This window comes from Parasteatoda tepidariorum, chromosome 6 (genome assembly GCF_982258835.1).
Source record: "Parasteatoda tepidariorum strain Cologne lab strain chromosome 6, Ptep-v5.0, whole genome shotgun sequence".
NCBI classification, from domain to species: Eukaryota; Metazoa; Arthropoda; class Arachnida; order Araneae; family Theridiidae; genus Parasteatoda; species Parasteatoda tepidariorum.
The window spans coordinates 32,634,371-32,662,243 of NC_141760.1; the positions used below are offsets into that span (position 1 = coordinate 32,634,371).

General features: G+C 28.0%; 1 protein-coding gene across 2 annotated transcripts in view; it reads right to left on the reverse strand.

The window, feature by feature from the left end:
- Positions 1-227: 227 nt before the first annotated feature.
- Positions 228-27,873, reverse strand: part of LOC107453117 (histidine ammonia-lyase) — a 46,612-nt gene continuing 18,966 nt past the window's right edge. For both annotated transcript variants that reach the window (XM_016069810.4, XM_087165610.1), the window contains 18 exons: positions 24,822-25,059; positions 22,939-23,005; positions 20,980-21,007; positions 20,825-20,899; positions 20,208-20,347; positions 18,326-18,363; positions 18,094-18,219; positions 17,122-17,261; positions 16,065-16,112; positions 15,916-15,967; positions 13,193-13,288; positions 8,359-8,454; positions 6,329-6,468; positions 5,060-5,125; positions 4,885-4,963; positions 4,031-4,117; positions 3,510-3,753; positions 228-1,952 (listed from right to left, as the gene is read on the reverse strand). In XM_016069810.4, coding sequence (XP_015925296.2) covers positions 1,631-1,952; positions 3,510-3,753; positions 4,031-4,117; positions 4,885-4,963; positions 5,060-5,125; positions 6,329-6,468; positions 8,359-8,454; positions 13,193-13,288; positions 15,916-15,967; positions 16,065-16,112; positions 17,122-17,261; positions 18,094-18,219; positions 18,326-18,363; positions 20,208-20,347; positions 20,825-20,899; positions 20,980-21,007; positions 22,939-23,005; positions 24,822-25,059 — 2,082 coding nt within the window. In that variant the 3' untranslated portion in view covers positions 228-1,630. The remainder of the gene's footprint in view (positions 1,953-3,509; positions 3,754-4,030; positions 4,118-4,884; positions 4,964-5,059; positions 5,126-6,328; positions 6,469-8,358; positions 8,455-13,192; positions 13,289-15,915; positions 15,968-16,064; positions 16,113-17,121; positions 17,262-18,093; positions 18,220-18,325; positions 18,364-20,207; positions 20,348-20,824; positions 20,900-20,979; positions 21,008-22,938; positions 23,006-24,821; positions 25,060-27,873) is intronic.

Below are 27,873 nucleotides of genomic sequence, written 5' to 3' on the forward strand. Positions count from 1 at the left end.
ATCGATAATTTGATCAACTTTCTTTAGTAATACTCCTTTAAAATTGTTTAACAAAATCCCTTAAAGCTGATTTAGTTTATATAAATAACTTTTTAATCAATATATTTTTACCTCAAAATTTTTTTAAGACTAGTCCTAAGAATTTACAGAGTACTTTTACTTAGAATAAATAAAATCATTAAAATAAACATGCATAGTAAAGAGAAATAACAATAAAGACTAACCAGTAAACAAAATAAAATTTTATTTTTGAATAAAAGCATTATACATCAATAGTGTATACTTAAAAATTATATATAATTTGCATGAAAGTGTTTATACATTTGAATTATTTACGTTTAAAATATTCAATATTCGTGATTATGTAATCTAAACAAATGTAACATATATGTTTAGTTTAAAAAATATGTCTATATGAAAAATGTTTCATATTAGAATTTTTTATTGGATTTTTTTTTTATCTTGAAAATATTTTTATCAAGAAAAAGTGTTTCAATAGAGTTATAGGAATTTACATAGTAAATCCCGATAACTAATACAAACAACATACGAAAAATATGTTATAGGGAAAAAAATGCTCAAAACATTTTTTGGACGTAGCATCATCTCGCGTATAATTTTATAAAAGCAGCGTTGAACGCAGCATTGTCTCGTTGAACGCAAATGAAATGTGTATAAATTACATAATGAATTGATGTATAGATGATGAACACATTTTATTTACGAACTTAGTTTTAATAAAACGCCTACAGTTAATGTGTTATGAAACAAACCCCATTTGACGATGCTTAACACTAGCTATTCAAAATATGGTACTTTTTTTAAAATGTAGTTATGGTACGTGTTCGAAATGTTAATTACGGTATGAATATTTTTGCTTATGTTATTGTAAGAAATGCGATTTTTATAATAACATTTAATTATTTATAAGTGGTTAAATCCTTTTTTTGTTTATTTTTTACCTTTTCTAGTTTAATAGTGTAGCATTTTATTGCTTATATACTTATACTGCACCTTCGCTTCTAAATCTTAAATAGAATAGGAACTGAAAGTTTTTGAAAAAAATATATTTATAAAAGTTTTTTTTTTTTTTTTTTTTTTTTGATATCACATGGAATAAGAATATTTTCAAAATTAGTGATATTTAAAAAAGAAATAAGTTTTTATCTTCTTCCGATCATTTTGGCCAATTCAAACTTTGCGTGGGTAAAAAATGTACTGAAAGAAATATAAAATTTCGAAACATACTAAAATCATTCTAAAAACTTTAAACATAGTGTTTTAAAATATGCTAACAGAATAGAATTTTAAGAAAATATTTATTGCTAGATGAAAGGCTGTTATAATAGTCTAGTCCCTATAAAATAATTAACCCCTTTTAATAGTCATAAAGTAAATACTACACGCCACTTATTTTCTTGATGTTTCTTGTTTTAATATGAAGAATTTAAAGTTTATGTCAATCACAATTTTTTAATAAATGTTTTTTTAACTTTGCTTTTAATTTTACTATAACAATATATTTAGAATCATTGAAACTCTCTCAATATAAAATCATAATTTATATATCCTTATACGTTAAAACGTATTAGTCCGGATATTTTTTTAATCGGCATATTTTTTTAGTGTTTCATTCTTCCACCACATACAATGGTCTTAAGCTTTTCATTGGCATTTTGTGATTCAATTCTTCCTCACCATCATATGTGACAAGGTAACTTTCAGAGTAGCCATTGGAGCCATTGCTGGTATGGCGACGTTTTTTGTAAGCATAGATACTCTGACTACTGTGTGTACTGCTTGTTGTGGGTGAAGAGGGCCTGGTTTCAACACCTTGTTCCATGAAATAGCGATCCATGTGTGGTTTCACTGCATTCCAGATCTTTTCGTCGCGGAGAAGTTCAGTCACTGCATCGATGTCCGGAGCCATGAAACGATCTTTATCCAAAGGCCTGAAACCAGAAAATATATTTTATTGCAAATATTTCCTCCAAAACAAATATGCCAGTAAGTGAAACAAGCCAGATGTTTTATTCAAAGTTGTAGAATCACATCAGAACTATAGCCACCCTTGTCGACCTACTTGATCGTTCTTACCTTGGCCAAAGTTCTTACAAACCCGCCTTGTTTGGTTGCCAGCTTTGTTCTCCTAACAAATCTCACCAGTTTTCCTTGCTTAGCATGAATTGAATTTCGATAATATGACATTTTAATAAGTAATAAAGCAACATGCGACTAGATTGTAATTTTGACTTACAATATTAAGGGAACTACCAAGAATAGGGAGAAGTTTAAGAACACGTGACAAAGTATGAATTCACACAAAAGTTAGGAATGAATATTATATGATGTGTGTGTGTGCTGGATCTTACCAAAGCTAAATTCAAATAAATTAAATAAAATCTATAATTATTTGATTAGTTTGGAAAAATCAAAACGAAAAGTATGTGCATCATAATATTCTATAAGTAAGATATTCCATAAGTGAGATATTCCATAAGGAAATAAGGAATTCTATAAGGAAATTACAACTATTTTTAAAAATTTTAAACTAGTAACCAAAACAACTACCGTTCTTCATTTCAAAAGGATTTTAAAAGTGTCTTATGTGTCATTTCTAAATTGTTGAAAACTAGTAGTATTTCATGATTTAACATAATTGTTCCTTATTCAGCACCTTTAATATCAAATTTTTGATTGAAAGAAGGCCTGAAGGGAAAACAATTATGGGTTAAAAGTATACTTTCTAAGATTGGTCACAAATATTGCAATCCCATATGTGACAATATTTTCAAGTTTGAAAAGTGCTTTTCGTTGTTATTTTTCTTCAACGAAATGAGAGCTAGAAGCTCAATTATTTTATTCGTTTCAAAATTATCATGCAAATAAGACCCGCAAGTGACATCGCGTGTGTATCGATCCTGTTTTGGTGTTGAAACGTGACATTTGTTTATAATAGCAACTGTTCTTTCCGTTCCAGCATAGTCCATCAAATATGAATTCTTTTGAGTGACACATTCTACATTCTTTCACAAATAAAGATTTGCAAGAAAGCATTATATTTTAGCGAATTCGATGTGCGATACGACGTCGTATTTGATTAACTTCCAGTGGTTCAACATTCTAATTTATGTGGGGAAACTTAGCTCAAACTTAGCCAGCAACATCCCCACATATAAGCATACCATCTTGTTTATAAGCAACCAGCTGGTACTGAGACCATAAGTCCAGTGCATTTGTATCACTGATCTTTTTCTTGAGTTGCAAGTACCCTTACCTTGAGTCTATCTTACTAAATTTTTATTATAAACGCCGTATTCACATGACAAGAAGTTAATTCTATACATAAAATGTGTAAAGGTTTATGAGGATAACGCCCCTTAAATTAGTAACAAGTGTTTCCTTACAGGGAAAAAAATCGAAAAAAATGTGCCAAACGTAAAAAAGGAGAAAAATGCTAGGTTGTTAGAGGATTTTAATTTTTAAAATATTGGTTAAATTTTACTTACTTTACAACTGTTCTGACGATTTCATAAATAGCTTCTAGGGGAGCTGTTGTCTTCAGAGGTCTTAAAAATTCTATAGCTTGACAAGCAGCAAATAATTCGATAGCAATTACTCTTTCAACGTTCTCAACCACCATCAGTGATTTCCTGGCTGCAAATCCTCCCATTGAGACGTGGTCTTCAGTTCCCGCACTAGTTGGCAAAGAATCAACTGATGCTGGATGGCAAAGAACTTTGTTCTCTGAAACTATTTTAAAAAATATAACTGTTAGTTAAAAAAGAAAAGATGGTTTTTTAGTTATTGCAGAGATTATACATTTCAGAACTGTGCATTGAGATAAATAAAAGGGTGACAACCACAACTAATATATATGTTTAAAGGATTTGTATGAAAAAAAAAGAAAATCCAGAAGATGTATTTTTTTCTGTAAACAAAACAAATGTTCATACGCAATTATACATTAAAAAGTTGCATTTTAATAGTTATTGCTATAAGTAACTATAAAAAACTATTCATAATTTACCTAAAGCCGCAGCTGTACAATGTGGAATCATGAATCCTGAATTTAATCCACCATCTTTGACAAGAAAGGCAGGTAGACCACTGAGGGCTGTTGAAATGAAAACAAAGGTAAGTAACAAAAATGTATTCACATAAAGTTTCACGGTAATTAGCGAGTTTGCAGAAAGTAGTTAGTGAATTTAATAACCTTACATAATACTCATTATTTTATTGTTCAAACATTATTAAATGATATCAATCGATGAGCAATTTATTATTATTGTATTAGTTATTTACCTTTTTTTTACTAAAATAATGTATATAAAATTATTGCTGTAATGTTAAAACAATTCCTTACAGCTAAAAATATTTATTTCTCATATATAATTAAAGTAGGAGAGTTGTAATTAGTATTTTAAAACTAAAATCGATTCGACCATTTAATTTCAAATAATATTGCCAACTATATGTGGAGTAAATATTTTTATTGTAAGACTAATTACAGATGAAAACTTAAATATATATTATTTTTAAGTTTATCAGTAACACTAGACTAATAATTGCTATTTTTGATTTAAAACCTTTATAATTTTCAATGTATAGCGTACTTCTTAAACATAATAATTAATAACAAATTTCTTAAAGGCGAGAGAATAACAAATTTCTTGAAGACTAGAGACAGATGCAAAAAATAACTTTTCGTAAATTTTTGTTATTTTTCGTTATTTTATATAAAAACTTTTGAGTTGTAAGGTAAACAGTTTTTTACATTATTTTAAGGAATGTAGTTTCACTTGACAAAATACAAAATTTGAGCGAAATCGGAAGAATAGAACTTAAATTGTAAGGCATACAATTTATTTTAAAGAACCAAACCTGGATTTATTAGTCTTTCTAATCTTCTTTCACTCATGCTACCTAATTCATGAACTGCAATAGCAAGGTAATCCAAAGCCTAAAGGAAAAATTAGTTTGACATTTTTAGTATTTTTGAACAAGTAAGTATATCAACATTAAAAGAAAGAAAAAGATTTATAAAATAAGATAATACCTTTGCAGGGTATTCACCGTGGAAGTTCCCACCAGAAATGATTTCTTCTCTTTCTACGAACACAAGCTAGAATATAGTTAAGAACAAAAGGGACTATATTCTCTTAAAAATATTTATCTATCTTTTTCAAAAAAAAAAAAAACTTTTTGCCAGCCCTTTAACAGGATTGCATGAAAGTTATTGTATCAACTTTTTAAACAAAAAAAATATTTTACCCTGTTTCTGTTTGAAATTGTTCTCAAAATGAAATATAGATGCAGACGTGTTAAGTAAATGTTTATTTCATGTATTATGTAGTTCAGTTCTCCATGTGTTTGTCTTAACCCCTTAACGATCGGTTAATTTTCAAGAAAACGGTCATAAAAGATTAGTACTGACAGACATTTGATTAGTACTGACATCTAGTTTAAAATAAGCTAACTATCTACAATTGCATTAAAAATATTTTATTCTTATTGGAGCGTTACTACTGAGCACTCCAACCCGGAAATTTCACGGGAGCGAGAAATAGAGGGCGAAACCTCACCCCGTCATTTTCACGGGAGCGAGAAGGAAGGGGTTAATAAAGTGGTGTTGTTAAAACTGGCATGGCAATTCATGAATGATTGTTTCCCCGTGAAGGAATCCTTTTATAAATCCTTTTACGCAGTATTTTCATTAAACATAGTTTTTTCTTTATTTTGTATTAATTTAGGTCAAAAGAAGAGAGAAATATTATCTTTAGCATTTTAATAAATTATGGTTATGAAATAAAGCATGAAATATCTTTTTTTTTCTGCATTAAAGGTAAAATTTTCCATACACGGCTCACTTCCAAACAATGATTTTTAAAATATGCTCTAATTTGCAGTCATTTAGATCTAAGAGAAGCAGTCAACAACCAATGAAATTACTTACGTACAAAATTAATGTACAAAATTACGTACAAAATTACAACGTTTACAAAATTAATACTTGATACATTTTTGAATATGAATGGAAAAAAAATTTTCAAATTAGTTTTTTGGATTTTGGATAAATATAATTCCGATAATCTAACAGCTTTTTTGTAATTATTAAACTGTTTAATATAGTTAAAAAATACCGAATTATAGTTTTGCTTGTAATTAGAGCGTAAGAAAAAAAATACATAAAAGGTGCAATGGTGTCCCATCTGCTACATAAAGGTTACAGTCCTAACGTATAAAATTTGAAAATTAAATTCCATACAACACATTTGAAGGAATAAAATATTCTGAAATATTAATTTATTATTTAATGAAAGGATACGGGATTATCTGTGGCGCTATTCATTTCAGTAGTGATGATGTCTCTTACAAATTCCAATGTGTCATGAACAATGCCATGGACTTGTGGACAACATCTCAGCGTGTAAGCATCCTGAACTTTGTTGCAAAATCTGTGACTCTCTAACAAAATATAAAACAAACTTGTAATTATTATATATTTAAAAATATATATAATGATAGTGCTTGAACTTTTTATTTTTTATCTTATTAAGATGAATTCTCTAAAAAATAATGTTAGTAGTTATACTTTTTATTTACAAAAATATTAGACACACTATAAGATTCTATCTTAAATCTTAATTATCAGGTGATACTATACAACTTTATTGTTTTTACGCGGTTGAAACCGGTTTTCACTTGTTTACGTTCGTATATGAATTGATTAACATTGTAATGCAATACCTTAAAAATAAATACAAACAGGAAGTATATAAAAAATCTCTTGCATAAAAACCCATTACACGTATGTTTAAATATAAAAGGGTAGCATATAAACTCGTGCAGAGTATGTAATTATTAAAAAACTACAGTGCGTCTAATAATTTGGTCTTATTATTATAATATACTAATATAATACCTGATATAATACATATTCTATATTTACATAATATATAGTCTAATTTATCCAATCGTCGAATTTATATTAAATATCGTCTACTTTAACCAATTGATACTCGAAGGTAAACAAGTGCAAACCGGTTTCAGTCGCGTAAGAACAATAAGGCTGTATAGTATCACCTGATAATTATGATTTTACATAGAATCTAATAGTGCGTTTAATAATTTGGCCAGTGACTGTACATTTTATTCATTTTTTTAACTTTTTATTCATATTTTATTCATTTTGTTCATATTTTATTTTTCTAGCATATTTAACTTACAGTTGTTGGCAAACTATTTATATGTGTGAGTGCTTTAGAGGCCCTGTCGAAGGGGTGGAGACGGGGAGGGAAAATTCTAACTATGCTTTTAATCCCTTTTATTTAAATTTCACTAATAAACTGATATTGGATTATTATTATTATATGGTATATTCCCTACTGCTTGTGTCCCCAATCGTGAGACACAAGGTGTTCTTCAATCACCACCCCTAATTTGTATTTCTAGAAATTCTTACAAAATCTTCGAAATCTTTCGAAACAAAAATAGAATTAAAAACATTAGGAGTCGTCAATAAATATTTAAGTAAGGTAAAAACTAAAATGATTGAAATCTGTTAAATTCCAATAGAGACAGGTAGAATGAAATATTTTGAAACCAATTTAATTGTCTGATAAAACTTGGAACTGTTCGACTTCTTATTATTTCTTCTAACTATCAAACAAGTTTTGATATTTTCAGTTCCATCTTCCTAACAAGTTTTTAATCTTTTTTTTATTATTTTTTCGTAAATATTGAATATTAATTTCCAACTTATTGTTAAAAATATACATTAAGGGTGGTCATTATAAAACATCCTGCATAACTTTTCTTTTTCGTTTAAAAAAAAGGTAACAAAGTTGTTTGAAGAATTAAAGAAATGAATTTCATACAAAGATTATTTGTTTTGTAGTTTATTAGCGATTAGAATGTTGAAATGTTAATCATCACGAATGTTAATCATGTTCATGTTAATCAATAATAATTAAATGGGAAAACAAGTGTCAATTTGTGAAAAGATAATATTTCTGATAACAAATTGTTTTCACCTTTCTTAGTTAACACATTTTATAATTTTCTTAAATATGAACGATTTACTATAATCAAGGAAGACCTATAAAAGTTAAATTTGGGCATCCTATATTCTATGATAATACTAAAAAATAAATTATAAAATAATTTAAAGTAAAAAATGAGAGTAATGTGAAAAGCAAACGAATATCCGAAACTTAATGACGATCAATATTCATCGCTTGCTAATTAAATTAACTAATTTACGATTTATTTATTTATCTGAGTTGTTGAATTAAACGAAAGATCTATTTAGAAACAGTTGAATTGAAATAAATAAAATAAGCAATGTAAACTTACCGGCCATTTCTGAAGGATGTGTGTCCGAGTGAAGTAAAGATCTTAATCGTTTTGCTACTTGTGATTGACCACGATGAGGACGAACTTTCTGAATATCTTTAAGACAAAAATCAAAAATTAGAACATAGAGTATTTCAGTGAGGAATATTCAAACCTATTTAAATATTTTATGAAGTTTGTGATTGCTGTGAATAGTTTTATATTCATCATTAGGATACAAAGATCAAAAATTAGAACATAGAGTATTTCAGTAAGGAATATTAAAACCTATTTAAATTTTTATGAAGTTTGTGATTGCTGTGGATAGTTGTATATTCATCATTAGGATGCAAAAATAAAAAATTAGAACATAGAGTATTTCAATAAGTAATATTAAAACCTATTTAAATTTTTTATGAAGTTGGTGATTGCTGTGGATAGTTTTAAAGATTTGTTCCCTTCTTTAAAATAAACCGTGATGTCTCAGTGGTTAAGACACTGATCTGTCGTTGTGAAGAACTGGGTTTCGATTCCAGTGGCGCCTTGAAGTCCACCCAGTTTCAGCTCGATGGGTATCAGCCTGCCTGGGAAGTTAAGGATGCCTGTGAACAGTGCTGACCACATTTTTACCCACATGGCCGTTTTTCACGAAATTGTGGAGCCATATCTTCCATGATCTCCTGGCTCACAACGGACTGTTTGCGGGAATGCTTAGCTTTTACTTTCTTTAAATTAATAATAGAGCAACTAAACCTAAAATATTTAATTTACTTTTTAACAGCCGTTGAACAGCAGATCTAATTCTGAGTTTACGACTATCAATGTTCTACGCAGTTAACTTTGTAATTTTACACCTAATCCAAAATACAAGGGAACTCCTGTTTACGTATTGGTAGAAATTTGCTATCTTGGAGACTTTTTGATAAAACTAACTCGTATTTGTGTTGCATGGATAGGAAAACCTCCCATGGTTAGCCTGGTGGCAAGGGGACTTTCTTTCCTTTCCTTCCAGACGCGGAAACGTACCTAGGTTAAAAAAAAAACTTACCCGTATAATCGGCGTCTGGCCACTATTCCAGCCAACCTCAAACCCGGGAACGTGCTTGATCAGTGGCAATTATTTAAAATTTCAAAAAAAGGAGGTTGCAATTTTATTTACAAATATATAGAAATATTAATTTGATGGCAGTTTAAACAAGAATTTTTTTGATAAGTATATATGACATAGAAAGGACAATAAATGAATTTTGAAAAGTAAATTATTAAATAAAGGGTTAATAAAAATATTTTTTTTTAAAAATCGTTCATTTCCTTAGATTTAGATGGTGATGTTACAGGTAAATAATATTAATTTAAGTTCTCCGTTAAAATTTTGATTTCCAGGCATTAAATAATAAAAGTAAGTAATTAAAATGTTATAATAATAAAATGAAATTGAATAGAAAAATCTATACAATATTTACAACATACAGGTAAGCATTCCTAAATATATATATATTTTATTTAAAAATTTAGGGCAAGGGGGACTCTAACTCATGATTCGTCTACCACTAAGGATATTTCACGTCTGCACTATGGTTGGTGCGAGCCATGTGAGGATTTCATGACGACCGGTCATCCCTGGGATTCTCACTCGGGTCACCGAGGTTTCCAACTGGCGGCCCGGGGGCCGCATCCGGCCTGCGAAGCCTTTTTTTGTGGCCCGCGAACTAAAATATATTAGTTGTCATTTTTTTTTGCGGACAATTTTCGTAAAAAAATCAATATGGGTTTAAAATACTTTCCTCGTTAATAAAAACCTAATTTCTTCGTTTCTGTGAAATTTAGCGTACCAACGGTGCAAAAAAAATTTTTTCTCAGGTTTTGCACCCAGGAATTTATTCAAATACAAAAATAATCATGTATGTAGCTCTATTTTATTTCATTTTTTTTGTATTTTGTGAATATAATTTAGCATGTGCGTATCAGAAATTTTCTCGAAGAAATTATCCGATTTAACTTTTCGAAACCACTCACTCATTTTGGAAGAAAATATTTACACACACATTCGTAAAATTTAAATGTAAATATCTATTCTCTGGTGGTTGCAGCAGACAAATCTCAATTTTCTCATTGAATATTTCGTGTGCTACTATATAAGTTTCAATACCAACCTTTTTAAAGTTTTATATCTTTACAATTAGATATCTTTTGCACATTATTTGTTTAATACATAGGTGCACATTAAAGTTATTGTAGCCCGAATTTTTATTATTTATTTAATATTTTTAAAAATATTATTAATAACAATTAAATACTTTTAAAAATCTACTTCTTATTTTAATTTGTAATTCAGTAATTTTGTTTTGTACAACTTATTAAAAATCTGACAGTAATATTTAATGTTCTTTCAGACATAAGAAAGTCCTTCATGAAATTTTGATAAAGTTGTGGCCCGCCATTTGATTTGTGCTTTTAATTATGGCCCGCGGCCTCATGTAAGGTGGAAACCCCTGATCTAGAGTATTAAAAAAGTTAGAGTAGCAGCTTTTAAATTGTAACGAAAGAGAATCAAATAGGTTACCACATTATCTCAAACTTCGCTTTCTTACAATTAGTCAAAAAAAAATTCGTTTTTCACCCAAAAAGTTGTAGAGCCTAACTCTTCGACCATTTCCTATTTTTTAAAAGGACATTGTGTATTTCTGATGGATCTCCATATTTTTTTTTGAAAAAAGTTACATAAATAATAAGAGTGTTATAATAATAATAGTCCTTAAATTTTATTAAACGTTTTCAACACATAAATACGCTTTAAAATTTCTTAATTTTTTTTTTGTATTTATTCTTAGAAATATGAGAACTTTTGATATATATCTGAAAAAGTGAAGGTAAAAAAAAGTATTTTTTTTCTTTTATCTATTCCGTTTTAGTTAAATGAGCGCAAATAATTGGAATCTATATTTGCAATTATTCATTAATCATTGACCTCCGAAAACACCGGTTTAAAAATGAAAGTAATCATATTAATCATTGTTTTTCACCTCCGGAAAAAAATAGCCGCTAAATAAATAATAATAATCATAAGTCGGAAGTAATATATTTATAGAAAAAGTTTCCAAAAATAGATGCGAGCATAAAAAAATTTATTTTTAATTCTTTCCTCGTTCGGTTACAGATATACGAAGGTCAGCCTCATCACTTTTAATCTTTTGATTGGCAAGAAAGTGATAAGATTACCACGTTTTAAATGAGTTCAATGACAAAATAGTAATTTATTTCCGTTATTGCATAAATTAAGTATTATCTTTGTAATGTATCATTTTATTGAAACATTTTCCGGAGAAAATTTTTTTTCTTCTTAGTGCGATGGGTGTGGGGTCCATTGCCGTTTATCAGGCATGCCGAACACGTTAATCGCCAACAAATCATCTGTGGTTCGTCGCCACGACTGTCAGAAAGATGATTTTTTTTAAATACGATTTTACTAACTTACTTTCGTTAAGTGTGACGTAGGAATATTGCAATCACAATTTCGACTTGGTAAAACACTCAAATCTCTAATTGCAATGAAAGTTTCAATCGTTTCCTTACTTATATAGAAAAATTATCTCGTTATTATCGGGAATCAAAATGACAACTTGCTTAAGATAAGAAGACTTTATACCAAAGGAGAAAAGTTTAATGGATAATTTCTTTTCACCAACATTGGCTATTTAAATTTTTTATTTTATTATTATATTTTTTAAATTTTGTTTCTTATAACCGTCGTTGAACAGCCGACCCAATTATGGGTTTACGATGTTCAACTCCGTAGCCTTGTAATTTTAAACCCAATCCAGGAGACAAGGGAACTACTGGATAGAGTATTGAGAGAAATTTGCCTTCGTGGAGTACTTTTTGATGGAACTAACCCGCATTTGCGAAGACTACGAGAACATCCCACGGTTAGTCTGACATCAAGGGGACTTTAACCCATGATCCGTCTACCACTGAGGATATTTCAAGCCAGCACTGTGGTCAGTGCAAGACGGATGCGAAATTCGTATCGACTGGGAATCGAACCCGGTTCGCCTCATTGGAAGGCGAACGCTCTACCCCCTGAGCCATCGCGGCTCTAAATTTTAATTATTCAAAAAAAATGTGTTCAAGTAAACCTAATGTAAGCCATTAAGTTTCAAATGCTGAACAAATATGTTCAAAAGATCAAACTATGGCATTAATCAAGAATGCACAATAAAGATGTCCTAATTTATCAGCATTTCCATATTATCTATAATTATTGTACATTATATGATATTTAATATACATTAAATGATAATTATATTATTATTATTATTATAGCAGCTCTTTAGAAAAATATATATCTTTATTATTATTATATATTATTCTAAAGAGCTGCTAGAGGGCTTGCATTTAAATTGGAACTCTGAACTGGAACAAAAGAAATCTTGAAATTAAGATTTTTCTTGTAACATTTTAGCGGTACATAGTATTGGATAACCTCGACTTTATGTAAACATTTATGCAATAGCAGATCGCTGGTTAAGAAACATTCGGGCATAAAGGAATAAGGAGTGCATCACAGTAAAAAAATTCTGATCACAAATGAAAAGTTATTCTGAGTATGGTGAGTACAGACGGTGTCTTTTGTTCACGAAAATTTTTGTGACCTTTATTCCAATTTCGATGATTTTTCAAGAATTTTTGAACTAATTTTTAAGACACAATTTCTTCAACGATTCAAATATTGAGGAATGGGAATTAATCTTCGAAACGAAGTGATAATTAATAGATTCACTAAAAGAGATTTTTGAGGCTGCAGACACTCTGCTATAAGGTAGTAGGTACGTAAATAGACTTGAATGAATCCTACCTCCATCAAATGCTCTTGTAGTTCCTTTCAATACTTCTAGTGACAGAGCAGCAACTACATCAGCTTGTCTAGCAATATTTTCTGCTCTCTGTAATGCTAAAAAAACATTAAAGTATTAAAAGGTCTGAAAGTAAAATGATTTTTTTGATCGGAAAACTTTTTCCTATAACCCGTTTTTTGTCGAACTGCATAGCTGCCGAATCTTCTAATTTTCGCTTTATTTTTATTTTAAAAGCAGTTACAAAATAATTAGGTTAATATTTTTATCCTTGTTTAACAAAGTTGATTTATAATGAATTTGATTAATATTTTAAAAATATAAAATAATATAAAAAGATATTGATATAAAAAGATACATATAATAATTATTTATAATAATTATTTATATTATTTATTATTATATTATTACAAATAATTATATAATATATATTATATAATAATAATTATATAACATATATTATATAACAATAATTATATAATAATAATATATTATTATTATATTATTATTATATAATTATTTATATTATTACAAATTATTTATAATAATTTAAAAAAGTATATATGCGACTTAACACTAGAAAGACTGAAAGTTAGTATATGGGTGATTCTCACGAAACATGACAATTCGGACCAAAAAATTTCTTCAAAATTAAAGTCTTCGAAATAATCTAAATTTTTTTTGTATACTTCTTTAGCTACACTTATTAATATCTTATAGACAGCGGTGTAGTTTATTGACATTTGCTCGAGAAAATAAAATAAAATAGAAATTCACCAAATCTTGAATGCCAGGAAAATGGCATATTACCTTAGAAGTTTAAAAAACAGTCATTTTGAGTTAATAGTAAGTAACTCAACTTAAGCCTTTATGTTAGATGGACCACAAATTGCTTAAATTAATTATTTTTATCCACTGTAGAAAGAAACAAAAAAAATTTTGTTGCTGATATGTACAGAATTAAATTGTGTATAATAATCAATCATTAAATAAATAAATAACTTTGATTACATCCAAGCATATTACAATCATACATAAACTTGGTATTAGGTTAATATTTGCTTTCCTTCTTTACAGTATTAGCAGTTAAAAAGAATTTCTGGTAACACTTCAATGTCCTGGCATTCATAAGCCAGGAAAATGACACCCAGGATAATGACAAATTCGCCATTTTATAGCATATAACTTTACTTTAATTTAATATTTTGGCCGAAGACGTTTATATTTAACAGAAAACAACAGTATTTCTTGAAATAACTCAGATAAATCTATGTTGTTTTTGTTATTAATGATTTCAAGAAGCCAGGAAAAGGACAGCATAAAAACCTACTCACCTTGAAAAATTTTTTGAAATAGATTTTGAGCCAGAAAATTGGTTCTTTATTCATGCAACAGGACATGTTCAGATAGGAAGGTATCTAATCAATCTATTAGCATAAGTTATTGATTCCTGGCGCTATCTATTTTGGTTATAAATCACTAAATAAAAGTAGCCAGGAAAATGACAGATTTTCATGGGACAAGCAAATTATTGACAGAAAAAATTATTTTAAACCAAGTTTTAGTAAACAATACTCTCTGCGTATATTCTAGAAATGCTTACATAGGATAAGACAAAAAAAATTAGATTTTGAAAAATGTATGGGAAGTTTTGAAGCTAGTTATTATTGGAAACATTGTTTGGGACATGCCAGGAAAATGACATTTTGATATTCAGTTAAATTTTTTAAGTATACAAAACAGTCAATGCTAGTGCAAAGCCATTTTAAAATGCTAACAGCAATGCTATTTATTAATTTTTTTTTTTAAATTTCTCTTAGTATTACAGTATTAGATCTGTGAAATGTCATGTTTCGTGAGAATCACCCATATACCTATATTGCCCAAAAGCAATCAAAATCGGATTGTAAAAGAATGAATAATGTGTAAAGAAATCTGTTTAAAATTAATTTTTAATATTTTTTAAATTATTTAAAGTTATGTAACAAGTTATTAGTAAATATTATCAATAAAAAAATTATGTTTTGTACAAAATTCTAAGAAATTGTGTCCTTCTATACATTATTGTTTTTCTAATTGAAATTAAAAGCAGTCAAAACGACTTCCTTAGGCAATCTTGTGTTAATGAAAATATTTTAAAATATTTAGTGCTTGTGTAAGTTAAATAAATTGCATACCTGCCAACGTTCACTTGAACCGTGAATCAATTTCACGAGTGGTAGTGAACCAATTACCGAAAAACAATCTTACTCAATAATATATTTAATATTTGAAGGCATTGAAATTCGCTATCGTTAAGTTTTTTATGCGTTTGTTGCTTTTTGCGATGATTATGATGTTTTTAATTTAGATCTACAAAGTGGTGGTCAAGCTTGTATTAAATAATCATGTTTTGTATCCTTTTTTGTTTACCCCTTATAAATATTTCCAAGACCCTTAAAAAGTGTGTCGAATTTGAAAAATAATCCCGTATAGAACATCGAAAATACAGGTCTTTGAAAATCAGTTCTCAACAGCTTAGTTTCACAAAAATGAATATTTTATAACTCAATAGTTAATTATTCAAACAAAATTGTTCAAGTGTTGTTCTTTTGTATGCGTTAAGTTTATAGAATATAATTTTTTTATTTAAATGAAAAGAAATGAGTGAGAAGAAATAATTTATTATTTTTTTAAATCCATAATATCCCGTGTTTTAACACTACAAGCAAGAATTTATATTTACCTTCGGCGCCAATTGAAGTGATGAGTTGTGTTCCATTCAATAAAGCAATGCCCTATAATAAAAACATACCTAAATTAAGATTATTGCTACTTCTAATAAGTTTGAATGTCAAGTACAATTTTTTAGAAATATTTCTGATTGTATTTTACCTCCTTAGCGCCAAGAGATATGGGCTTCAAATTATGACTTTCAAGAACCTGTAAAAAAGAAAATTGCGTGTAATATTTATTTCATATATTATAATTTTGATTCAGATAATAACAATGAATTTTTTTTCTCTCATTTGAATTGAAATGAATAATTTTGCTTGGAAAGTATGTTTGAACTATTTTTATGCATAAATAACTATGTTTTGTTACTTTATATTAATTGTTATTATTATTAAGCTAAATGATAGAAGAACATTTGTTTTAAGTTAGTAAGTTATAATAAAATAAAACTGTTTTGTTTAATATAAAGTAGGTTTTAACGTAACTTGATTTAATAATTTTAAGAGTTTAATGGGACAGAAAAGTGTTAAGCGATAATATAAGAAACCTCAAATTTTTCTGATTTAAAATTATGTTTCAGTTAGGTGAAAGCATAGAATATTAATTGTTTCTATCTATCATTCATTCATTTATAGGGCTGCATTATATTTTAATAAAAAAAAATTTCGTAAACAATTACCTGGTGTTTGTATGCATTTTGAGGACTATCTCTCAAATTTTACTATAGTTATTACATAACATAATAAAAAAGCGCTTTTTTAATAGCTAATAAATAAATAAACCATTAAACGTCGCTTGATTCTCTTTATAACAGTAACCGCATTACAAAGAGTACATTGTTACTTATGACACTTAGCATGCTTATTAATTAAAAAATGGCACTTTGATATCCAGATTTATAAGAAGTAAGATATTTAACTTAAAAAACATGCTGTGCTTCACAATGCGAGATAACAGAGTAGTACTTATTAATTAAAAAATGGCACTTTGATATCCAGATTTATAAGAAATAAGATATTTAACTTAAAAAACATGCTATGCTTCACAATGCGAGATAACAGAGTAGTACTTATTAATTAAAAAATGGCACTTTGATATCCAGATTTATAAGAAGTAAGATATTTAACTTAAAAAACATGCTATGCTTCACATTGCGAGATAACAGAGTAGAAATATCTATTAACATTAATTTTAGGGACGTTGTTATAGTACTTACATATTTAGCTTCACCCCATCCAGATTCTGGACTCCACATTTTGCCTTCCCCAATGAGACCCAAGGCCAGATGAGCTAAAGGTGCCAAGTCTCCACTGGCACCAACGGTTCCTTTTTCTGGCACCCATGGCAAACAAGAAGCTAGAAAATATGTATATATAAATATTGTAGCAATAAAAAATTTTAACTTTTATAAAATTAATGATTTTTGATGTGATTTTCCAAGAAAGGTAAGTTTCTTACCAAGGAAGTTTAAAAAATATGTCGCTGTAAGAAGGAAGTGAATTAGTATAATACTTAATATACAATACTTAACATAAAATTAAATATACGAGGATCAACATAGCTACCAATTTTTATTATTTCGGTTAAATCACGACAATTACCAGACAATTTCAGGCCGGGCTGGCATATGTGATCACTGGTCTCATGCAGAGATACCAACTTGCTCTAGCGAATAAATATTTTTAAGTGGTAGCTTATTACTTGTGATTCTTGGTTAAATAAATTCAATTTATTAGATTTTTATCTACCATTAGTTCTAAATTATTTGTAGGTTTATATAATTCACTACTTTTTATAGTTATGTCACTCTATACTCTTTAAAAAGCAGGCAAAATTAGTCAAGTATTTGTAAAATTTTGTTTGCAGTTATTTACAGTTATATAAATTATTTTGCCGTGTCCGGAGCAGTTGGCATCTCTGCCTTATACAGCTTATACTGAGCATCAGATAAAAATTTACAAATCAAATGTTATGTTAATTTTTTTGTAAATAGTGATATCCATTTTCTTAAACACGCATTTTTAGCAAAAACTATTTTTCAAACATGTTTGAATATTACTTAGACGTATTTTGATCTACCTTCAAAATAAGAAGTTCACCGACTTTATTGTTTAAAACCAATGTTAAAAAGTTTTAACTAGCGATTGATATTTTGAAACTTTTTATGTATGATTATGTGAAAACTAACCATTGAAAGCATCAACAACTTGCTTGATAGTACCCAGAGATATTCCGCTGTATCCTTTTGCCAGAACATTAATGCGCAAGGCCATCAACATTCTTGTTTTTTCAGGACTTAACGGTTGACCAACACCTGTTACGCAAATTTTAAATTATTCATTTTCAATTTAAATATATACTTAATTAATTTGAAACATATTTACTAATAACTTTCTGGGTAATATTTGCACGAAACTTACCTGCAGAATGTGATCTAATCAAATTTACTTGAAGTTCACTAAAAAGAAAACAAGAAACAAACATTTATATCTAGATAGTTCCAATTTTTCATTCAGAAATTACACACATTATTCATTTAGATTTGTTCCACACATAACAAAATAATCATCTAAAATATTTAATATCATATAAAATGTTTACAACTGATTAAAATTTTGATAACTCTAGTGTTTAAATTTAATTTTCAAAGTAATTTCGAATTTTCAATAAAATAATATAGTTAAAATTGCAAAAAGAGAGAACGAAATGAAGGAGATTGGAAACAAAATTTATTAAATCGAAAAATTTTTCGTAGATAATTGAACTGTTTCTCAAAGTAAATTAAAAAAACGTTCGATTTAAATTTGAAAACAAAGGTCATAAAAATAGGGTTCCCATAAACCTTATGACTTTTAACCCCTTGGGGACGGGTGATTCATAAAAGCATTCGTACAAAATCAGAATCAATTTGTAATTAAATAAAAAATGGTAACTTAAATGTAGGCGTTGCGAATTTGACAGACTTACTTTGCTTTTACTTTAATTATTGTTAGTTTAATCATATATATAATCAATGTTAATTCAAAGTATAACTAAATAGTTTTTATTTTGAACAAAGTAATGGTGAATTAAATAAATCAAACAATTATAACTCCTCCCACAAATAAACTGCAAAAGAACTACTTTGATTACCAGTTTTATCTTTTTATCCTGATTGATACGGTTTTATGCTGGCACGTATTTGTGACAGTCGGCGCGAAGGGGTTAAGAAAATGAGGGCAAAAATGAACTAAAATGCCAATATATATCACATTTTTGACTACTATTACATGTTAATCATAAAGAAAATATATCTGAGTTAGAATTTTAAACTATTTGATAGAGCCGGTCTCGCTATTCCACCAAAAACTCTTTATTGTGAAAATATGTGAAATGGGTTAAAATCACGCCTTAACTCTGGATGCATTTATGTGAAATGGTTCTTCTTACTCAGTGGTTACCAACTGGCGGCCCGCGGACCGCATCCTACCCCCCGAAAACTTCTTTATGGCCCCGCGAACTAAAATATATTAGTTGTAATTTTTTGCGGACAATTTTAGTAAAAAATCTATATGGGTTTAAAATACTTTTCCTTCGTTAAAAAAAACCAAATTTTTTCATTTCTTCGAAATTTAACAAACCAACGGTGCAAAAAAATTTATTTCTCAGGTTTTGCATTCAAGAAAATATTTGTATTATTTGCAATTCAATACTTTTGTTTTGTACAACTTGATAAAAATCTGACTGTAATATTGAATATTTCTTCAAACATAAAAGAGTCCTATGTAAAATTTTGATAAAGTTGCGACCCGCCATTTGACTCTTTAGCCCTGCATTTGATTGGTGTTTTTAATTGCGGCCCCGGCCTCATGTAAGTTGGAAACCCCTGCTAACTTGTGCCTGATAAGGGCTAATAAACATACACAAACTCACAAACCGGCATGTACATCCCGTAACTATAAATAAATATCACGCCAGAGCATCTAAATGTTAAAGTAATGTATTAAAATAAGCTATCTGTTCTTCAAGTTGAGAACAAGGACTAAAACGATGCACACAAGCCTGCATAGCATATGAATCCATAACAATAAATAAATATGCTGTCATATATCTAAATGTTAAAGAAACGAATTTAAAAAAAAATGAATCTATTTTTTGTAAATTTGTAAGACTTATCAATGATAAAATTGTATATGTTATTTCTGCTTGCCATACTTTTAAAAGAACTTGTTCAAGAACGGATCAAAAATATTATGGTATCATATACATTTAAACATTAACTTCAACAATTGGAAGGAAAAAAATAAATGTTTAACTACTTACATAATTTTTTCATCACTAATAACTGTATTAGCAAATTTCCCGAATCCTGTATTAACACCGTATGCCACTTTGTTTTGTTTTAAAATTGTTTCTAGCAATCCTCTGGAACGGGTAACTCTTTCTTGAGAATCCACGCTCAGCTAAAAATTAAAAAGGAAATTAGTTTGAGAATTCTAAGTTTTCCACTCTTAAAGATCCTTCACAACATTCAAAGTTTTATTAAACGTTTTTTTTTTTGAACTTTTGCAACCCTATGAACTATTGCATCAAATCGTGATATGTTTCTTTTTTAATTTACATAATATGGTTGCGTAGATATACAATTTAAAAATATTAAAATTATCACTAGTATTTCTAGAAAATTTTCTAGTAATTTTCCCCCTCGAAATAATGTTTAAAAATGTGTCAAAACAGTAAACAGTTGTTAATATTTAAATATTTTTCTTTTTAAAAATATGTTCTGAAACATTGCAAATAAGTGTAATTGAAAATTTCGATTATTTTTCTCAATTTTTTTTATTCCAAAAACAGAAACAAAATTTTTTAAAAATGTAATGATTCTTAGTTATGAACTCGCTAATCACACAATTTTTTAATTGATAAAAGATATAACTTACTCTTATTTTATAGAGCCCCTTTCCAAGTTTTAATAGATCTTCTGGTGCTAAGTTGTAGCCATCAAGAGTTATATACTAAAAGAAAAAGATTATTATTATTTTAAAAACTTTTTTTAAAAGAGTAAATTTAAATTTGATGATGACTTAATACTCACTTCAGAGGGAGCTGTGAACTTTCCAGGTCTGAGCGTTAAATTAAGGCTTAATAAACAACAAAATGCAAATTTTATATGCATGAAAAATATTAAAAACATTCATGATTATTTATAACTCATTTTTGAGCATCTTATTTCTATACGATCCATTACGCATTGATTTAATTATTTGAACTCACTTTTATATATGTTTACCAATCATTTTTCATTTTTTTTAATATAAGTAATTTGCTCAAAATTTTATTAAAAAATTAAAACATTTGTAAGAAAAACTAATTTACGTGAAAATATATTTATTTGCTACTTAAACAAATTGATAATCAAACTTTATTCGATATTAAAGATTAACGTTTTAAATTCATTCAAATATTTTAATTCTCTTCAATTTTGTTCACCCACATTATGTATATATTTCTTACACACATTTTAAACTTTTTTTGTTTAGTTATAAGTTAAAATAAAGCATATCTCACGGAATCCTTTTTTAAGTTCACATTTAAAAGTATAGAATAATTCGTTCCAAACTTTGAATACTTTTACGGTAAATGTCCGCCAAAACGATAGTGTGGTTGAAAAATATATCTAGAGTTCGCTACGTGCATCAGGGCTGCTTATTTTTCGGAAATTGGAGAAAAAGTAATTTTGTAAAATCAATTTTATACTAACTTAATGTCTAGATAAATATAGTGGTAATGCAATTTAAGTTATTTTTAATTAAGCATTTTTTAAGTAATTTTTTAACCACTACATATCAAAAATTTTAAGTAACATATCAAATCAGCTTTATTGCACTTATCACGCGGTGACTCTTTTAAAGAGTGAACATAATTAACCTTATTTAATTCGCAACCAATTTATTAAAACTTAAACAGAGTTGAGAAGTTGGCATCCCTGCTGAAAATGACATATGACTGTGTTAGTAGCAGGACAGTAATTAGAAAGTTCCTATTTTTTCACCTATATCTATTTTTTGAACTATTTTGAATTTTGTCTGTGGGTATTAGTGCAATAATATTTTGTAAAAATGGGGTAGACCTTTTTTTAAATACTTATTTAAGATAATTGATACATTCGTATTCACTGTAATATGATAACAGCCTGTGTATTTAAACAAGGAATATGCAATTTTTATAAAGATAATTTGATTTAATATAGTAATATATCAACTAAGGCTGAATAATGGCTGCAATTTTGTATCGCAGCCTTTTGTCAAAGAATATAGATATTTACACGATGCAGTGTAATGATTTTTCAATTTAACTCATCTTTAACGTTTCCCTTTGGTTACTATTTTTGTTGCTTAATTTAAATTTATCAATACTCATGTTAATACAGCACTCAATGCAATATTTAAATTTAAATACAACAATTATTCAAATTATTACAAAAATTATGATAATATTATATTCAGTATTTATCGTTGGTGAAAATAATAGCGATATTATCGTATACAACTATATTCGTAACATTATCATTTTAAATATTTATCACTCATGGTAATGATTATTATATTGTTGTGATCGTTACTGTAATGATATTAACGATGAATCGGAGAAATATCACGATAATGATGAAATCATTAATAATTGTTATTAGGATGTTAAAAATATCGATTTATCATGATACATATTATCTTAATATATCATAATTATTATAATATAAATTATTATGTTATTCCTTTACAATAACCAGTTAATTGAAAGATAAATACGCTACAGCTTTAGGCTTGACACGTGACCACCAAACTCTCATCTTGGATTGTAACTACTTTATAAATAAAAGGTTGAAATGTTAATTTTGATTTAAAATTACCTTCTCGTAAATGCAATGTTGTTAAAATAACGCTTTTAAATTATAATTGAGATTTACTCGATTTAATTACATAGAATGCAATAAAAAACTACACTTTCAAAGCCTATTTAAGTTAAAAACAAGATATAAAAATGTTAGAAAGGATACACTTGCTCAGGTACATAATGAATTTCAGCTGGTGCAGTAACTGGATTTGGTCTATCTGTCTCCAAAACTGTAATTATTTCAAAAACATTTTAGTTAGACTTCAACTTTAAAATTTTATGAAACAATTTAATGTTTTTAGTTCTTAAAATATATATTTTTTAAATAATTTAGAATAAAATTCATTATTTTTTGATTACTTTGTCCCTCAAAATTGTGATGTATTAACATTCAGTATCTTTTGTATTTGTAAGTATGAAAAATTAATTAATGAGCGAATAATTTAAGTATTAATTATTTATGTATATGTTAATGAACAAAATTTACATAAAATTTTTTATCAATAAGTGATAAATTTAATAAAACTTATTGAACAAATTTTATTTACGTTTATAGTATTTTTTGACAAAAACTTACTTAGGTTTAAATTTAAAAAGTCAGGTTTTTATACTTAAGAAACCTCAGCGACCATGTATATTAAAAAGAGCTGTAGATTCAAATAAAAGAAAACTAATTGAAAATCGATTCAGTAGGTTTTCTGAATAAAGTTGACTAAACTAACCCGCTTGTTCCTAGCATCCCTTTAAAAAGATGGTTGATGCACTTATTGCATAAAAAAAAATTAAAAGTAGTAGCAAATATATTTTTGGGTGTTATACCAAGTCAAAAGAAAAAGAAAAAAAAATCCAGTTTTGATTTTTTTTTTCAGATTCAATTATTATGCAACTAAATTATTAACTTATGTCTAACACTGTTGAGATAGAACTAAAACGATGAAAATCTACCTCTGACTTTACACTTTTTGAATGCATAGGGCATTACAATTGCATTATTAAACTTAATATTCTTATTAAATTGAGAAAACTAAATTGCTTTTTAACCTTCTAGTAAAAATCGCAATACTTAAAAAAAATTTAAGTAAATATGTCAACAGCCGTTTATAATATCTATGTATCACGGTAATCAAAATTAATGTAAATTAAATTTATCAAATCAAAAAAATAATAATAATAACATCTATAAAGTATAAAATTTACTACAACTTTAAATACACTATAAAAAATTTTAGAAACTAATTTTGACTCGACAAAAATATTCCCGAAAATCTCAGCGAACTTCATTTTAATTATTTATCATTAATTTAATTTTATTTTGTTTCCGATCAATTGAGAAACACTTATTTTTAAAAGTAGGAAATTGAATCGCATTGAAGCCGATTCAGTTTTAGAATGTAGTTTAGCTACCACTAAAACATTTCTTTTAATCTCTATTTTATTCTCTTACTATCTCTCTTTCTATCTCTTACTTTACTATACTATCTCTTACTTTATTATCTAACTATCTCTACTTAGTTTGTTACCATTAGTTAATTATCTAAAACATTAATATTACATTTTAATTTACTACTATATAAAACATTTCAACGGTAATTTCATTTGGAGCTAGTTTCTTAAGGTGTACGAAATATTATGAATGCTCAGAGGTAACCCTTCATACTATAAAAAATTCCGAATTCAGAAATTATTCAAAATGTTTCTGAAAATTACAGAAAGAGGTTTCTGAAAAATTAAGATACCCTTCACATTAAAAAAAATGAATCCGAAATCCTCAAAAAATAATTTTATATATCGAAATGTACAGAAAGAGGTCTCCGAAATTTCCAGAAACGTGTCTGTAAACTACATGCTTCGTAGCTGCATCATGTATTCGAAAATGTTTCGGGATTCTTTTTACAGTGTACCGAAAGGCAAGTTTGCTATCTAAGTTGGTAATGTATCAAATATGATATATGTGCGAGTATACTCTTGTTTTATGAAGAAAAAATATTTAGCATCTTTCATGAGCAACATTTTAAAATAACAAATTTCGTATTAGTTCGTACTTACCGACTGAAACGAAGTCGTTGTCATCAAGAACATAACCCACTTCATCATCAGGATCCAAGAGAGCTCCTCCTTTAGTTTTGCGGATTTGATAGATCGTCTCCTCTCTTCCAGAAACATGAGAACTAAGAGGCTTCAATTTTTGGTATCTTTTCAGTGCCTCCTCCCCTAGGATACGCACCGTGGTGGATGTCTTGGTGCAAGGAACGGCAAACCATTCCCCGCGAACTCTCACTGATACCTTCATCAGGAAAATTAATAAAAAAACTCAAAAACGTTTTTAAAAAAAAGATTAATACTAAGACCACTAGGAATACAAATGAAAAGTTAGTAAGGTACGCTTTTTCTGCAATGTAGCAAGAAAAACTGAAATGGAATGTATTTAAATTTCAAAAGTGTTCGCCTCAAGATGCGGTCGATACTTAGCTACTGTATCGTCTCAAGATTCACAATTTTACCTTAAAGCTCAAATTCAGTAAATAAATCACTTCAAAATTCAGTGCTTTCTATTCACTATTTTTTTAAAGTTCACTTTTAGCCAACAAATCTCCTTACGGATAGGATGCTTTCGCTTTGCAATTTTTGAAAGATCAATTTTTAGTGAATATATCGCCTCAAGATGCGGTACTTTCTGAATACATTAGAATGTTCAATAAGTGAAGGGGGAAAAAGTGAGTGTACGCGAACTCAAGTCAAATGATGATTTCTTAAGAATGTCAGTAATCACGATATCAGATCTTAGGGAAATAAGATTAGAATACGATCGTGGCTTTACGAACAGAAGTCTAAACAAAAACTAAATTTCCCCAGTGTTTCTGCTTTTATGGGTGATTCTAATTTATATCAGTTTGACCCCTGACCTCTTACATAGTAACTCTCTTCTTATTTGCTGATCGAAGAACATTGTGTTTTGTAGACACTTATTTGTTCGATTCGGCAGTTGATTGAATCGCCACGTGAGTTTCCCATTCATGCTTGTAATCAAATTTGATATTCTTTTATGCGTTTCAAATAAACATCTCATATGATCTCTTAAGAATGGAATCTTTCGTTAAGGTTTGAGATCAAAAGTGTTATTTTTAGTGGATAATGGATATTATTCGACAATTGAAAATGAAAGTTTCTAGATTCCACTTTCGTGAGATATTTTTTCAAGGTTAAGACATACGAGATAAATAAAGATATTTTGTTGTTTTTACGACGAAGAACCAATCTTTAGATTCTTAATCAATATGGTATAAGGAATAAGGTTGAGCCAAAACGTTTTGAAATGTCCCTGAATATCAGAATTAATGTCATATGATGCTTTAAAAATAGAATTTAATAATCGTATTTTAAAAATAACAGTTTAAAATAATACGCACAAAATTAAAGCTAATGCGAAATAAGATGAAAACAAAAATATTCCATGCGTTTCATTTATTCTAAGATATTATTAGCAAGATAAACATTGATATTATAAACACAAAAAAGTTCAATATATTTCTGTTGTCTTACACATTAAATTTCTAATGGAGCTCTAGTGCGACGGAAATGAACTATAACTGCACATTAATTTTTACATAAAAATTAATAATATTATCCATAATTGCTTCGTCATTTTTTTGTTTTTTGAAATACATTTCCCAATCAAATATTTTTTTAAAAAAACATCAATTTTTTTACTTTTTATATTTTTTACAAAGGTACCAACACCTCTGGATTTGATGAAATATTTTAAAAAATGGTAGAGAACTACAAACTAAAATTTTTTAATTTTGGCATGATTTTGACCTTTTTTAAAAGAGGTTAAGTAAGCTTAATTGTATTTTTATTGTTTATTGCAATTACACACTTTTGCAGGCTTGTGCGCTCACTTTAGGTTTATAAACCTTTGATAAATAGAAGGACAGCACAAAGATTATGCATCCAGGGTAACAGCGGTATTCGAACCCGCTACCTTCACGCTTTGCACAGCGTTAGGTAGGCGATACCGCTCCCAGGGAGGCTTCCAGCTTAATTGTAGCAAAGTGATTTATCACATAAGACTTCGAATTTTTTAGAAGTAGCTGTAAATAAAATTGCTATAAACCGAGTAAAATTGCTTAAACCAGGAATCATCCATAAGTAAACTAACAGTCGAATATATTTATCCGTTGTCCGGACCAAGATGACATATGCCATATTGCAAACATATATTTGCTTCTAGAATTAATACAAGTTTGGACTGCCTTCCCAATTTGATTAGGACAACATTTTGATCGGTTAAAATTGAAACTTCTTTAACAAACTTGTTTTTAAAATTTTTACTTATAATAAAAACTCGTTTAATATTTTTTCTCTAGAAGAGATCATTTAACAATAGTTCTTAATTCTTAATATTGTTTATGAATTTTAAACAGTTATTTTGTATTCAATATTTTAATTACATACATTTATGCAGTTACATACTATTACGCGAGACATTTAATTACATAGTTTTACTGATCTAGATATATTTAAGTAAGGAATTGATAAATTATTATGGTAATTGCGACATAATAAACTACGATTTCATAATATTACTACCACTGTTTAAAATTTTCCAAATGCATGCGAACCCAGATTTTAAGTAGAAGCTAACAAATATTTTTTAAAAAAATTAAGTTTATCAGAAAAAATTCCTTTCTCAAAAATCTTATCTTCTTAAAATCTAACAAGAAAAAACATATCTTTCTTATTTCCATTGCCAACTTAGGTACAAAATTGAAATGTTTTTAGAAAATAAAATTAGTTTCAGTAGAAAAGAATTATTATTATTTTTAAAAATTTCTTATACCATCTTATTTCTTTTAGCAATGCCATTTTTTCGATAGCGATCCAAATAGATAAGTCAAAATAAATATATGTTGGAAATATATAATAAGAAATAGCTCAAAGCATGTGCAGGTTTAAGTAGTTTTCTGTATTGACTTACTTTTTACAATTATTAGTTTCATGGAAAATAAAGGTAAGCTTCCGTTGGGACAAAAAAAAAATCAAAAATTAAATTTAATTTTGTGGTAATGCTTAATCTCTTATATAAGAGTTGATAACT